The 15,879-nt window shown below is 34.7% G+C and overlaps 1 protein-coding gene across 5 annotated transcripts in view; it reads left to right on the forward strand.

Annotated features, from left to right (window-relative positions):
• Stxbp5 (syntaxin binding protein 5) overlaps window positions 1-12,573 on the forward strand; it is a 104,306-nt gene extending 91,733 nt beyond the window's left edge. For all 5 annotated transcript variants that reach the window (XM_042686654.1, XM_042688033.1, XM_042688703.1 and 2 more), the window contains 5 exons: window positions 3,255-3,624; window positions 4,519-4,684; window positions 7,025-7,136; window positions 9,587-9,807; window positions 11,591-12,573. In XM_042686654.1, coding sequence (XP_042542588.1) covers window positions 3,255-3,624; window positions 4,519-4,684; window positions 7,025-7,136; window positions 9,587-9,807; window positions 11,591-11,632 — 911 coding nt within the window. In that variant the 3' untranslated portion in view covers window positions 11,633-12,573. The remainder of the gene's footprint in view (window positions 1-3,254; window positions 3,625-4,518; window positions 4,685-7,024; window positions 7,137-9,586; window positions 9,808-11,590) is intronic.
• Window positions 12,574-15,879: the final 3,306 nt, after the last annotated feature.

The raw sequence follows: 15,879 nt of genomic DNA on the forward strand, positions 1-15,879 counted from the left end.
AGTAATAGATCCTAATACCTCAAATATTCCATTTTCTAAGCAGTAATATGCTGGATATTGAGGGAAAAACTGAAATGTTTATTTCTAAAATTCTGAATTAGATGTCATTTTTATTAAAAATTACCAAGTGAGATCTGAAATTCTTTTGGGAAAAAGTGACTTCTGTCAGCCTTATTAAAAAATAAGACAGGATAGTATCAAAGATGCATTGAGTTTATTAGGTATAGAAATAACTGAGATGTCTGGTTTTCATTACTGCTTGCTGTGCTCATCCAAATAAAAGTAAGCATGACTGTAATGGATGGACTTTAGGTACATTTCTATAATGGACTTTTACAATTCTTGCATTTTAGCATTTTAAAAGCACTTCAATTTATTCAATTAATTGGTGAGTGGATACTGTACATTTAGCTATTATATTGAAAAATGAGGTTACATAATGATGACATTCTTAAAAATCTTATTCCTTGTTTGTAAGAAACCAGTACATGTGTAGGAACAGAAAAAAAAAGGAAAATCTTGGAAAAGTGAAACTCAAATGTTAATACAAATGGTTACTAGTTTGTAGGACTTAGTAATTTTTGTTTTCCTCTTCATTAATTTGTTTCTAAATTTTGTACAATTGGCATCTGTTAGTTTTATGTAAACAAAAATGTTTCCAGTACATGAAAGAAGGGTTAAATCATTTACTCTTTAACTATATAAAAAGTAAACTGTTTTCCAACTTGCAATAAAATTAACTATAAAGTTATTTGATACAAAAATAATCTATATTTGTCATAGCTAAATGGAACTTTATAAATTCCTTCTCAACAATGAAAGATTTGAGGGTGGTTTTTCATGAGATGCCTATTGAAAAATATATCAGTAACACTCATGTCACATTTTTATAGTGGAACTGTGAAAAGAGATGGATATCTCAAGTAGATAGCTTTCTGTGCTTAAGAACATGAAACTGTCAGTCATGGTGGTATGTATGTATAATCCCAGCTACTCAAGAAATGGAGATAGAAGAATTGAAGTTCAAGTCCAGTCTGGGTAAAGATAGCATAAGACTCTATCTGGAAAAGAAACTCAAAATACAGAACGACTTTGAATACAGATCAGGTCTTAGAGCACTTGCTTCTACCAAGCTTAAGACACTGAGTTCAAACCCAGCACCTGGCAAAAATATAACAGAAATAACCTACTTTGTCACTTTTTTTTTAAAGATACAGCCCTTTAGTTACCACTGGGAAACATTCCTAAAAGTCGTGCCAGCTGCAGAGCAGCCATACATTGGAGTGTCCTTTTGGGAAAAAGTCTTGTCTTCTGAAGGACAATGTACATTAAAGTGTCATTTGAGGCCATTTTTAGAAAATGGACCTAATAGGTCCATGTATGTAATACAAAATTAACATGGATAATTTAGCTTGCCTATCAGGATTTAAAGCCAGGACTCTGACTAAACCAGATGAAAGACAGCTGACTTTAAAATACTTTTTAAGATTAATACTACTTAAAACTATAAGATTAAAATTGCTTATGTATCTCAGTTTTCAACCACACTGCTTTAAAATAGTAAATTTATCTACTTGGCCAAACCTGGAGCCTGTCATTACTGGCATTTAGTCAACAAATATCTGGATGTCCAGTCAAATTTTCATTTCAAATTACATATAGTTTCCAATATATTTTCTATGCAGTATTTAAAAACAATATATTCTGAACATACTTTGACTAAAAATATATTTATCTGAAATTTAAATTGATATATTCTTACTTTTATCTAACAACCTTACTTTAGAGAAAACAAAAGAAGAAGGAATTTTTCTTTTAAAAAAAATAATTATGATGGCCAGACACTGGTGGCTCATGCCTGGAATACTAACTGCTGAGGAGGCTGAGATCTGAGAATTGCAGTTCAAAGCCAGCCAGGAAGAAAGTCGAGACTCTTATCTCTAATTAAACAATAATAAGTCAGAAGTGGAGCTCAAGTGGTAGAGCGCTTGAGCAAAAAAAAAAGCCCAGGGACTGCACCAGGCCCTGAGTTCAAGCCCCAGAACACAGCCCCAGCACAGACAAAATGAATTTAGGAGAGCACATCAGGAACATTTTCTCTTAGAAGTAAAAGGAAATAATATATGGAAATATTGTATGCTACACCAAATGCATACATATAAATAATAAAACATCAAGAACCATTGAAGTAAGAACTAGAATGCAGCTATATCCTTTTGTAAATTAATGTCACTTAGCTTATTTAGAAATAAATGTGCATTTTTAAGCATTAAAAGGCACAACTAATGAAAGCAGACAATAAATGTAACCCCTAAACTAGGACTGCAGACATATCAAAGTAATGCTTTGATTGTATCTACTATTTATTGGTGAATATTTTACAAAGCAATTATGATTTTAGAGGCATAGTTAAGGAATACCTAGGATTGTTTTTCTTATTGTTCCCCTCAGTCAGTACTGTGTATTAGAAATGTAAGGTAATCCACATAAATTTTTCTAGTAGCCACCAAAAAAAAATAGATGAGTCATTTTAGGCAAAACTACTAACAAGCTATATCTTAGCCCTCAAAATAAATTTTAATGTTTTTTTATCCTGTTGTAGCTAAAATCCTGTCATTTCAAAATACAATTTTTATTTTTAAATCAGTGAAGGACTTTACATTAAGTTGTTTTTTTGTTGTTAAAGCATTCAACTATAGAATGTGTTTTACTGTCAGAGCACACCACAGTTGTACAAAGGACAGGAACATTTCCAGTAGTTTAGACACATCAGCCTAGTTGCTGTCATATTGGACAGTGCTAGATGCCATCTGCTGTCTACTCAGACTCATAACAGTACACTCACTGGCCATGAAAGGTGTTATAGTTCTAGATACGAGGACTTACTCAAACTGACCCTGCTTAATTAAATTACCAATTGTCAGTCAGTGGTATTTATCTATTAGAGCCATGTAATATTATCTTTGCACATTGATAAATATTTGGCTTGAATTTTTAATCTTGCCTATGACTAGTGTATAAATTCAGTTTAAAATGGAGTGGGGGTTGTGGTAGGGTGACTGATCAAGAAACATTGTACACAGACATTACATTGAAACCCCTTTTCACAACTGTTTGAAGATAATTAAAAAGAAAAAATAAACCCATGACTTATAAAAATAAATGTTTTCAACTGTAGAGTCTAGATTAGCGATAAACATATTTACTGTGTGGATTAAAATATTTCAGGTATGTACTAAATTTCTATATTTTAGGTACTATATTGAGACTAAAAGGTGCAATTTTGAGGATGGCCTTTCTGGATGCCACAGGCTGCTTAATACCACCTGCCTATGAACCCTGGAAAGAACACAATGTTCCTGAAGAAAAAGATGAGAAGGAGAAATTAAAAAAGCGGCGGCCTGTCTCAGTATCCCCCTCATCTTCTCAGGAAATTAGTGAAAACCAGTATGCAGTGATATGTTCTGAAAAGCAGGCAAAAGTGATCTCATTGCCAACACAAAACTGTGCTTATAAGCAGAACATTACTGAGACCTCGTTCGTACTCCGAGGAGATATTGTATCTTTGAGCAACAGCATCTGCCTTGCGTGTTTCTGTGCAAATGGTCATATTATGACTTTCAGGTAAGAATGAGATGTTCTTAAACAATGCAGCACTTCCTCCACAGAACACATACCACTTCCTCCTCACCAACAACATTGCCTCAGATCACACATGCACAGCATTTCGTCCTTAGATTACACAGGCTTCCTCAGATCACAGAGCACTACTTTCTCAGATCACACACACACACACACACATACACACACACACCACTTCACACACACACACACACACACACACAGCACTTCCTAAGATCACACAGCAATTCCTCCTCACATCACAACAGTACTTCCTCCTTAAATCTCTGAGCACTGCTTCCTCAGATCACAAAGAGTACAATCACATACACTTCCTCTTCAGATCACTTCCTCCTTAGATACCACACGGCACTTCCTCAGATCACTCAGCCCTTCCTCTTTGGATCACACAGCACTTCCTTCTCAGATAACAAAGAATGAAATCCGGTCTTAAAAATGTTCTTTTTTTTCAGGGCTGGGAATGTGGCTCAGTGGTAGGGTGCTTGCCTTGCATACATGAAGCCCTGGGTTTGATTCCTCAGTACCACATAAACAGAAAAGGCCAGAAGTTGCACTGTGGCTCATTGTGATAGGGTAGTAGTAACACCCAAGCCCTGAGTTCAAGCCCCAGGACTGGCAAAGATAAATAAATAAATAAATAAATAAATTTACCCCCCCAAAATATTCTTTTATCATAGTTTTATACACTGAGAATTCAGTGTCCTCCACCTAATAGTGAATACTTGTATGAGGGATATAAATCATTTTCTTTCTCTTTCAGGGATATCAATCATCTAAATCACAAAATCCTGGCCATGCATTTTTAACTTCTGTAATAATTTTCATAAAACTAAAACTTGCCATGTTTCTTATTAACTTCTTAACATTTTTCTCAAGTTTGCCAAGTTTAAGGCCTCTGTTGGATGTGTATTACTTACCCCTTACCAATATGCGGATAGCCAGAACATTCTGCTTCACCAACAATGGACAAGCATTATACCTTGTTTCACCCACGGAAATCCAGAGACTTACGTATAGTCAGGAGACATGTGAAAATCTTCAGGTAAATGAAGTTGTTCTTTCTTTAAAGGTAACAGTGAAATCTGTACATTTAATCAGCATTCCAGTGGGTTTTTTGTTATTGTTGCTAAAAATTAACTTTTAGTCAGGCCCTGATGCCTCATACTTATAATCCTAGCTACTCAGGAAGCAGCGATCTGGGGGACTCTGGTTCGAGTCTAGCACAGGAAAAATGTTCTTAACACCCTATCTCAACAAAAATGACTAGGCATGGAAAAGCATGCCTGTCATCTCATCTGTGTCAGGAAGCATAAGTAGCAGAATTGCACTCAGAGCAGCCTAGCAAAAAGTGAGACCTTATCTCAAAAATAACAAGAGCAGGGTAGACTGGAGACTCAAATGGTTGAGTGCAAGGCCTGGAGTTCAAGGCCGGTACTGGAAAAAAAAATTTTTTTTCTAACAATTTACTCTAAATTTAGTATATAAATAGAAGAAAAGTAAAATAGGCAAAACAATGAAGAGACAAAATTTGAGAGCCTTATTTTAAGAATCATAGTAAAGCTACAGTAATCAAAGGAACATGGTATTGACATCAAATGGACAGTTAAATCAATGGGTCAGAATAGAGTATTCAGGAATATATTACATATATATGTATCTGTAGACAACATATTTTTGAAAAGGCATTGCAACAGAGAAATACTGCCTTTTCACCAAATGTTTTTAAAATTAATAGATACTGAAGTGCAAAAAAAAAAAGTGAGAGCCGGTGCCAGTGATCACACCTGTAATTACAGGATCACACCTGTAAGCCTAGCTACTCAGGAGGCTGAGATCTGAGAATCTCCAATTCAAAGCCAGCCTGGGCAGGAAGGTTGGTGAGACTCTTAACTCCAATAAACCACTCGAAAACTGGAGTGGTGCTATGGCTCAAGCTGTAGAGCACTCGCCTTGAGCTGAAGAACGCAATGACAGCGCCCAAGCCTAGTTCAAGCCCCATGACCGACCAAAACAAGAAAAAAAAAAATGAGCTTTCATCCATATCTCATACTACATACAAAGATTTTCTCACAGTGGATCATAGTGGATCATAAATTTAAAAAACTATAAAACTTCTGGAAGGAATCAGAAAATCTCTTGTTATTTTGAGTTAGATAACAGTTTCTTAGCTGTGATGCCAAAAGTACCATTTGTGAAAGGATAAATCAATAACTTCAACAAAATTGGAACCATCTGCATTTCCTAATCATTTTTGAAGAGCCAGATGTGATGATGCATGCTTATAGTCCCAGCTATTCTAGACAGCAGACAGGAGGAGAAGGGTAGTTTGAGGCCAGCATGGATAGGTCAGTAAGACAGTCTCAAAAACAAGCTGGGTATGGGATTCACTCCTGAAGTCCAACCTAATTGGCAGGTGAGTGATGGAGGGTTTAACCCCAAGTCTCATCAAGGCAAAAACATAAGACTAATTCAACAAAACAAAAGCAGAAAAAAGACCTGAAAGCAAAAGAACAAGAGCATGGCTCAATTAAAAAAGAGGAGAGGGGAAGGAAAGAGAAGCTTACCAAACAAGGAGAAAAGCAAGAAGAGGAACGGAAAAGAAAAGGAGAAAAGAGAAGGGAAGGGAAAGGAGTTCATTAAACACCTGATAAGTGATGAAATATGAACAATAGTTTTAAGTGAAGTAAATAAAGCTTTGTAGTTCACTGTCACTTTTTGCATGTCATGTCACTCTGTGATTTAGCATGACTGACTCAAAAATCTGGCAGTATGGAAGGAACTCTTTCCAACTTCCTGCCAGATTTCTGAAATTCCAGATGTATGTTTGCATAATTGTGTTCCTAGTAATGTTTATGGAAAAGGAAGTTAGTTTGTCTAAATTAGTAGTTTTCTGACTCCATATAGCTCTAAAACTGTACATTATCATAACTACATTAAACTACTTGACCTACTAATATAAAAGTGTCTTCTTCCTAATATAAGAAGCCAGAACTAATAATCTATTTATCAATTCTTGATAAGTTATGTGAATATTTGATGGAAACATTTAAGTCCTCATAGGCCTACTGCTACCCACTTGTAAACCTAGTACTCAAGGAAGCAGAGGCAGGAGAATCAAGTTCCAGGCTAGCCTGAGCTCATAGTGAACACTGTCTCAAAAATACCAGCAACAAGAACATTGTCCTTACGGTCTAAGTAGAAGTCTGCCTTTGCCTTCAATGAAAAGAAATTCCTCCAGTGAAAGAAGAAAGCATCAAGTTAGCCCTAATTTTCAACATATAATGTTACAAGTTCATATGAAAGATTTTAGAGTGAGTATCTTGTTACTTACAGAGTAGTTTCCCTGAAGCTTTAACGACAACAATTTCTTTTGACTTTAAAGGAGATGTTGGGTGAACTCTTCACTCCTGTGGAAACACCTGAGGCACCGAACAGGGGATTCTTTAAAGGCTTGTTTGGAGGTGGTGCTCAGTCTCTTGATAGAGAAGAACTATGTGAGTTCATTTATGTAATTCAGATGATACATCTTTAAGAAAGAAACATTCCAGTGCTATAAACTTCTTACATGTGTAAATTTTGTTCACTTTTTCTTCTTGGTTACAGCAACTAACATCACACATTTTAAAGATATATTTATAGATATGTAGAAATATATATACATATATTAATACAATACATAAAATTATTTTGTCATTGTATTACAAATCAGGAAAATATTTTTCTCAAGGAATCCAAAGTAAAATTATTTCAAGGAGCTTAAAAAGGAATATTTACAACTTTAAATGGATTGTTTAAGAAATATTTTCTTTATGCCATATGTTATCTCATTTTTATTTCTATGATTACCTTTAACTGATGACTGTATTAGATATATGTCACTTTGGCAAAATACCTGAGAAAACCAACTTAAAAGGAGGGAAGGTTTATTTTGGCTCTTGGCTTCAGACTGTGGTCAGTCTGTGACCCTGGTTTCTGGGTCTATGGCACAGCAGACCATTACAGTTAGGAGCACATGGTGGAACACAACTGCCCCTCCTGGCAGCCAGGAAGCAGAGAGGAATAGAGCTTGGGAGAGGGAGAGGTCCCATTTCCCCTTCAAGAGCACACCCTTAGGAACCCAACTTTCCCTCTCATAGCCACACATCCTAAAAGATCCAACAGCTTCCAACTGTGCCATCAGCTAGTACCAGACTTACAGCACATAACTCTGAAAAGGATACTGAGAATCAAACTATAGCAATGCCTTTAACTTGTAAAACATCTGCAATATTTAATCCATCATAAATAACCAAAAATACTGGCAAGGATGCAGAGAGGTTAGAAGGCTCATACATAGCAATGAAAAATGGTACATCTTCTTTTTAAAACCATCTGACAGTTCCTTGAAGTTAAATAGAGTTACCACATAACTCAGCAAGAAGTTTCACTCTTGGGAACAAAAATCCATTGTTCACACAAAATCTACAAATGTTCACTGATAACCTTATCATAACAGCCAAAACGAAATTAACCAAATATCTATCACCTGATGAGCTGTAACATTGTTCTCAGTGAAAATCCAGCCACAAAAGGCAACATGCTGTATAAATTGGTTTGCATGAAATGATCAGAATAGGCAAATTTATAGAGAAGGAATTAATTAGTGGTAGAGAAGCACTCGAAAGAGGACTAGAAAATGACTGCTAACAGGTATGGGCTTCTTTTGGAGTGCCCTGGAAGTAGATGGTGGCAAAGGTTGCACAGCTTTGAGAGTTGTTTACCTTGAGAGACGATCATATGGCCTTTCGGTTATATTGTTTTGTAAAAGAAAGAAATGTAAGCTTAAAAGCAAATGGATCGGAATAAATAAACCTTTAATGAATATAAGACTTGGAGTGAACCAGGTGTTAGATATTCAGGAACTGAATTGTGAAGTAAAAGGAAACAATCCTATGGTCTTTTGAAGGGAAAATCTGACTTATTGGTAAGTGAAAGACAAATGGAAACAGAGATACCCCATATCTACAGATTTTAAAGACTAATATGGAATACTTTTAACTCTGTGGATAGTAATTTTACAAAATAAGAAGTTGGGAGTAGGCTGGATATATAGGTGGCATATACCTATAATCCCAGGACTCAGAAGGCTGAGGCAGAAGGATCATGAGTTTGAGGCCAGCCTTGGATATCTGATGAGATTATTTTCTCAAAGAAAAGAGAAAATAGATTAAAACCAAATCTGTATATTTAAATTTAAACCTTCTAAGTGAATAGTCTTTTAGTTATGTAAATTTTTATTCACATGCTGTTATTCATATGAACAAGTAATTACCTGCTCATTTTGCAGTTCAAATCTAGTTCAAAGAGAAGTCTTGCTGTTTGAAGTAGTATAGAGGAAAATATTTGTTAATGGACATTGTATATTTGTATGGTTGGAAAAGTACCTAGAAATTATTAAAACTATTATAATTGAAATTCATTAATTATAAAGTTAAATATATATTTTCAATTACATTGCCACTCAGTCCAAAATTATACTGTCATATAGAAGGATTTTCTTCCTTTTTGCCAGTCCTGGGGCTTGTACTCTGGATGCTTTCCCGGGGCTCTTTTTTTTTTTGCTCAAGGCTAGCGCTCTACTACTTGAACCACAGCGCCACTTCCAGCTTTTTCTGTGATTAATTGGAAATAAGAGTCTCATGGACTTTCCTGGCTGGGCTGGCTTCAAACTGCGTTCCTCAAATCTCAGCCTTCTGAGTAGCTAGGATTACAGGCGTGTGCCACCAGTGTCTGGCTAGAAGGATTTTATATTAGTAAAATTCTCACTTTTTCCTTTTTCCTTTTTTTTTTGACCAAACTAGGGTTTGAACTCAGGGTCCTCACTCATACTTGTTAAGCAAGCACTCTACCAATTGAACCATGCTCCATCACTTTTTGCCTTGCTCTTTTGTTCTAATCTTTTCAGTTGGAGAGTCATCCTCTGGGAAGGCTTCAAGGAGTCTAGCACAGCACATCCCTGGTCCTGGTGGCATAGAAGGTGTGAAAGGAGCAGCATCTGGAGTTGTTGGAGAATTAGCAAGAGCCAGGTTGGCACTGGATGAAAGAGGGCAGAAACTTAGTGACTTGGAAGAAAGAACTGCGGCTATGTTATCAAGTGCAGATTCATTTTCTAAACATGCTCATGAGGTATGTCTATCAGCATATTCTTAAGACACTTGGGAAAGCAAACCTTCAATGGATGTATTTCTACAGCTGTTGTATTTCTACACACATGAACTTTCTTATGTCCTTTGTACAATTACAGATTTCCTTAGTTTTGCCACCAGAGGGAACCATTACAAGGACATCTCAATAGTCCTTTGATCTTAGTACTAAGTTTATACATTTTGAAGAAATCTGCTCCCCTTCAGAATCTTTATAAACCATACTAGCAGCTTTGTAATTGTTTCTTACAGACTGCAATAAAAATACTAATTTTCCTGAATTCCTCAGGGTCTTCCTCAAAATTTTACCCTAGAGAAGAAAATAATCTGTCTCTTTGATTTTTCCCTGGAAGATCAAAATAGATTAAATTGGCAAAAATTTTGATTGAAATAAAGAACACTAAGTCCATGTTCCATGTTGTGGACTAATTTATCTGGAGGGTTAGAGAGGGCCTTTTGTAATGTGTTTGTCTCGATAGACCTCAGAAATCATGAGCTCAGAAACAGAGGCCATGAAGTAGGGCTCCCTAACAAACATCATGCTCTTTAAAAATAGAACTTTTTATTATTATTATTATGAAAATACCATACAGAGGAATTACAATTACATGGGCAAGATAATGAGTACATTTCTTATCAAGCATTGTTGCTTCCTCCTTTGTTTCCCCTTTCTATCTTCCCATATTCCGCCCCACACCCATATCCCCTCCCCACCCCCGCCAAAGTTGTAAAGTTTGTTTTTGGACAAAACGACTTGTATATCTCATTGTTGCAATTGGGTCCACCTGTATCCCTATTTAAACGATTCGTTTTTCCCCTTCCGCTCCACAAATTATACCAACAACTAAAAATTGAACTTTTGAAAGCCTTTGTGTAAAATGCACATTTTTAATTTTAGCACAAATCTATACTCCTTAATACTTTGCACCAGCCTCCTATATCAGTTCCTAGTCTGGTCGTTGAGGCCATTTTGAATTTGTTGTCTGAATCAACCATATGAATATTTTTACACTTGAGAACCTAATTACAGTAATAGTCTCTTTTAAATTGTTCAAACGGAAGTCATCTCTTTTACTCAAGAATGATGAAAATTACAATGCATGGGAGAAAGAGCTTGATCTGGGAGATATTTAGGATTCCAGAGAAATTCAGGGATCCTTCTTGAATACTTATACTGTGTCCATAAGCATCTCAGCTCTAAGCTAGGGCAGGAATTTTGTGGTCCTAACCGTGTGTGGTACCTAAGGCACATAGCACTAGAGTTAATTTCACAATATCTCCATACTCTAAGTAACAAAGGGCTTTTACCTTCTATCAAATATTCCAGAGTCTAAGGAAAACAGGACATTGAGGCAGTCAGTATAGTGATGGGTAATAGAATCAGTCTATAAATGTCAAATCCCTCATTTGACTTCATTTTAGAGACTTGAAAATTGCCTTATTTGTGGATCACTGTATTAGTCACCAAGCTATATCACCTTTCACAAAGAAAATCCTGTCATACATTACGTCACATCTAAAAAAAAGAATCTGACCTGTTGACATATGTTTTGTTGACTAATATAGTGACATAATTGTGCTTATAGTTATTTTTCCTCATAAAGCTATGCTTACTTATTGCTTTCACTAAATTGATTTGAAGTAACCAACCTAATAATTCTATAGAATGTTTCAGAGAGATAGAATGTTTTGGAAAAATATAGAACGTAGTTATAAATACTATTGTTCTAGCATTTTCAAAATATTTTTCTTTTTTTCTTCTTTAGATGATGTTGAAATACAAAGATAAGAAGTGGTACCAGTTCTAACCACCAAAATCCATTAAGTCCAACTCATCCAGAAGGAAAGATGATTTTCCTTTTTATTTCATTGATTTACATAGGAAAGTTAACATTAATGGGGTGTTCATCACTGAAAACTGTTCTTTCCTAGCACAATCATGCACTGTTTTACCTCAGTCATGTGGCTGTGCCTGGGGAGTGTTCACACACACTCAAACTGGAGCACATTGTGTGTGCCAGCTACGAGTTGACAGATGAAGACACAAAGAGGGATGTTGATGAGACGTGCAGGGACTATTTCTTGGATCATTCCTGTATTAAACTTTCATATGCCAAAAGATTTTGTGCCGTTGTATCTGCCATCAGTGTTTGACCTGTTTCAGGGGAGAGGCAATAAGTCAGAAGTCCTGAGCTGAAATGGTTAGACTTGTGTCACTGGATTGAATTATACAGCTGTCTTGGACTCTCCTTTCCTTAAACTGACTGGGCATCAGTATCATTCGTGAAAAAGAAACAAACTTTGTTACCATATCTTTAGATTAAGCTGAATGGTGGGCTTTAAATAATCAAAACATACACATAGTTGATTTGTGTATGGGCTACTCTTGGATTCTTGTTATTATATACTTGTGTTCAGTTTATATTTTGTCAAAAACAAAACAAAGTGAAATGTCACTTTTCATTGGAAAGAAAAGTGTGGAGCATGACAGACGGAACTGCTCATCATTCTGGAATTTTCCGTGTAGTAGCCATGCAGAGTGGGAAGTGGGAAAACCTCCATTGTGGTGAGGAGACTACTTCAACGTCCTTTGTCCCTTATTCATTCAGCTAAAGGTGAATTTGACCAAAACAGTTATTGGTTAAATTTGTAGAAGAGTTGAAACTGGCTAAGTTTTTAATTTTGCTTGGATTTTTATAAAATGTTTAACCAAATGTATCTTTGCATTATTTAATTAAAATTGCTAAAAGAACACTGTTTCATTATTTCAGTAAAATGCTGAGCTCCCTTTTTAAAATACCGTGTATTTGCTGATAGTTCTGATTCACTCAGGTGATGAGCAAATTATATCTCAGTGCACATGTGGTGGTGTGGGAAACTACAAGTGTCTGTTGTCAGTCATTCTGTAAGAGTCTAATCTGATGACCTACAGATTATTTTCTGTAGAAATATACTATAAGTCACTACATGCCCTTTCAAGATTTGTAATAAACTTAGGGAAAGGAACATATGTACACTTTGGTAACTAAATTATTCCTGTAATGGATTATAATGCTACTTGATATAGCAGTGGACAGTGTATGATTGACTACTAGAATAGCATTGCCAACAGAAAAGAAACCACTGGTGGATCTGGAAGTAAGCAGTCTCTTTGTGTAGGCTAACCAGAGATAATATTTAAATAAACCACAAAGAGCAAAGTAAAGCATTAAGATTAATGTTATTGGCATTAAATAGTGTCCTATGAAAAATTGCTTAAAATCATTACAAGATAATCAGAGCACAATTGATAGCTAACATGATTGCTTTTCTATTTCACATAATTGTTAAAGGTATGTGTAAGACATTTTAACTTTTTCACATAATCTGTTATGCATCTTTTTCTCTTTATTCTTTTCATTAATAAAGTGTTTGTTTACATTTTATAATGTGCACTACTGATATAAAAGTTTACATCTAAGTTTAGGTATCATTGGGTAGGGAGTAAATATTTGTGGTGGAGAAAATTGATTAAGCCAAAAGAAATATTTTAAAGATGCAAACATTTTCAGAGGTTTTTGAATTTGTAGAAAGTACCAATGAATAACATTTCTGTTTGTTTAATAATCAGCTGTCTGATGAAAATGGCAGTTTACTAATTGCTTAATGTATATATATATATATATATATATATATATATATATATATATATATATATATATAGTCCAATAAACTCATTCCATGGTGTGTTTCAGGAAGTATTAGGTCCTTTTATAAATGTGTAGTTTTGTGACTATAGAAATCAAGCTACAGATTTTTTAAAGTTGAGAAATATTAAATGAGTTAATATACTGATTGATTCTTTATCCCTGTAGAAGGCCATATTAACTTCATTTAATTCACTGTGTTATTTTTTGTTATTTGTATAAAAATTTATCTTTACTGTCATTTTTTCCTATTGTATATAAAGGGTCAAACTTGTAAATTGTTTCCAAATAGGGATGTGGATACTTTTACCTGAGATGGATTTTATAAGACAATCTTAATGTGTTAAATTATTTCATTGTTAGTCCACAAATTATGCACAACAATCTGAAGACTTATAGGGTTATCAGAAAGCTTAAAAGTATTTTGGGTATAAGAAATAAGCTTCCTCAGAGCTAGACTTGATTCAGTCTGTAGATAAGAAACAGTAAGTAACCCAGGGATTTATTATAATTTGAGAGGTGACCTCTCTTTCTTTCTCTCTCTCTCTCACTGTCTCTCTCTCTCTCTCTCTCTCTCCCTCTCTCTCTCTCTCTCTCTCTCTCTCTCTCTCTCTTTTGTTTTTGTTAAATTCAAAAAGTAATAGTCACAGCAACACAGGACTTCAGGAAAAATAACACCACCAAAACAACAACAACAATAAAACACACTAAATAGAATATACCAGATAATGTAAGACAGAAATATTTTGGTATGTTTTTTTCCACATCATCAACATTCTTTTTTTTCTCATTTGTCTTTTACTCTAAAACTGAAAAAACTGAAGCGGAACTGACTAGCAGTGTAGGAAGTAATTTCCCCAGGTGGACTCTATGTCCCATGCATGTCATTTTGTAAACTAGAATCCATTTATATTTGCTCAGAACGTTGTTTGAAATACTACATTCTGACAAACTCTTCATTTGCATTTCCATCATACAACGTGTTCCAATTGGTCATGGATTCAACTTAATTATTAGTACCTTCCTTACTTGAGGATATGAAAAACTGCTGCTACTTGTCTGTATTATTGTCTCTAAGTCTAAATCCTTTCTTTTCATTGAAGGTTCATCTGAGATTACTACTATAGATATGTGAGGGTTTGCAACAAGTCAGAAAGTGTTCTGTGCTTCTAGGTTAGAGAGGGGCGCTGGGGAAAGTGCAGAGGAAAGGGAGGGTATGGGGAAGACGCAGGCTTCAAAGTTCTACCCTGAGTTCTATATTCCACATATGTTTTGCTTAAGGCATTTCTCATGTGACAGACAAGCTATATCCAAAGGTAAATTTTTTTGTGGCAAAGATTTATTTTACATTCTAACATTGGGGATTTTGTTTCTGCAAAATAAAGAGCACTGAACTTAAAACTTGAATTTTTCTGCACTTTTGTAGGAAATGAAAACTGTTTATCATTAATCCACATTGCTCAGTTTAAACGAAGTGTATAACACCAAAATCATGAATATGCTGCTAGCTGCACCTTAAACAACCATCTGTTTTAAAGCCTTGTGTAGGGTTTTATGTAGTTTTCAAAGGTTAAAAAAAAATGTAAGATTATTTGCTCTATCAGTGTTCTTAGTCTTAAATTATTGCAGTGCTTTCAGGTTTGTTTTACAATCATGCAGTAACATGTTATATTTATAATACATACTGCTAAAAATATACTTTTAGTTTTAAAATGGAATTTTTATAAATGTAATCATTAATTTTAAAAATAGTGAACTTGTTAAGTTATAAGTCAAAGTACTTAAAAAGTATGTATATTATCCATACAAGAAGTTATGTTTTATGCTTATAATAAGAAATACTGGTATCTCATATCGAGATACAACTAATTTTTAAAAATGCATCATTCAAAAGTCTTCACAAATGACAGGGAAGATGCCATTATTATGGTTGGGAGAAAAAAACCTATTGAGCATTTTCAAATATCTATCTTACTTTGGGGGGGAATGCCCATAATAATAATTTCAAGATCTTTCTCAATAGCTACAGCTTGCTGTTAGATGCCTATCTTAACTATTGTTTTAAAATATAGATATATATTTAAAATAGTTTTTGAAGTATTTTCTTCTACATTTTTTAAAAATAAATTTCCAAAAATGAAAAGAGTTTATGTATTTTTGTCAATGAAGGTTTTCATTTGTAATTTATAGAATTTGTTCCTCATCAGTTTGATACTTGATCAATATTCCTAGACTTTTTAACCTGTATTTCCTTTGAAAAAAGAATGCTCCTATATCTTAAATGACCTTTTTCTTTTCTTTTAGGGCATTTGTTCTCTTGGATTGAAATTTATGCCCACAGTTGTTGTTGTTTTTTTTTTTTCATTTTG

The sequence above is a fragment of the Dipodomys spectabilis genome, unplaced genomic scaffold, assembly GCF_019054845.1.
Source record: "Dipodomys spectabilis isolate Male_0828 unplaced genomic scaffold, ASM1905484v1 ptg000001l, whole genome shotgun sequence".
Taxonomy (NCBI): Eukaryota; Metazoa; Chordata; class Mammalia; order Rodentia; family Heteromyidae; genus Dipodomys; species Dipodomys spectabilis.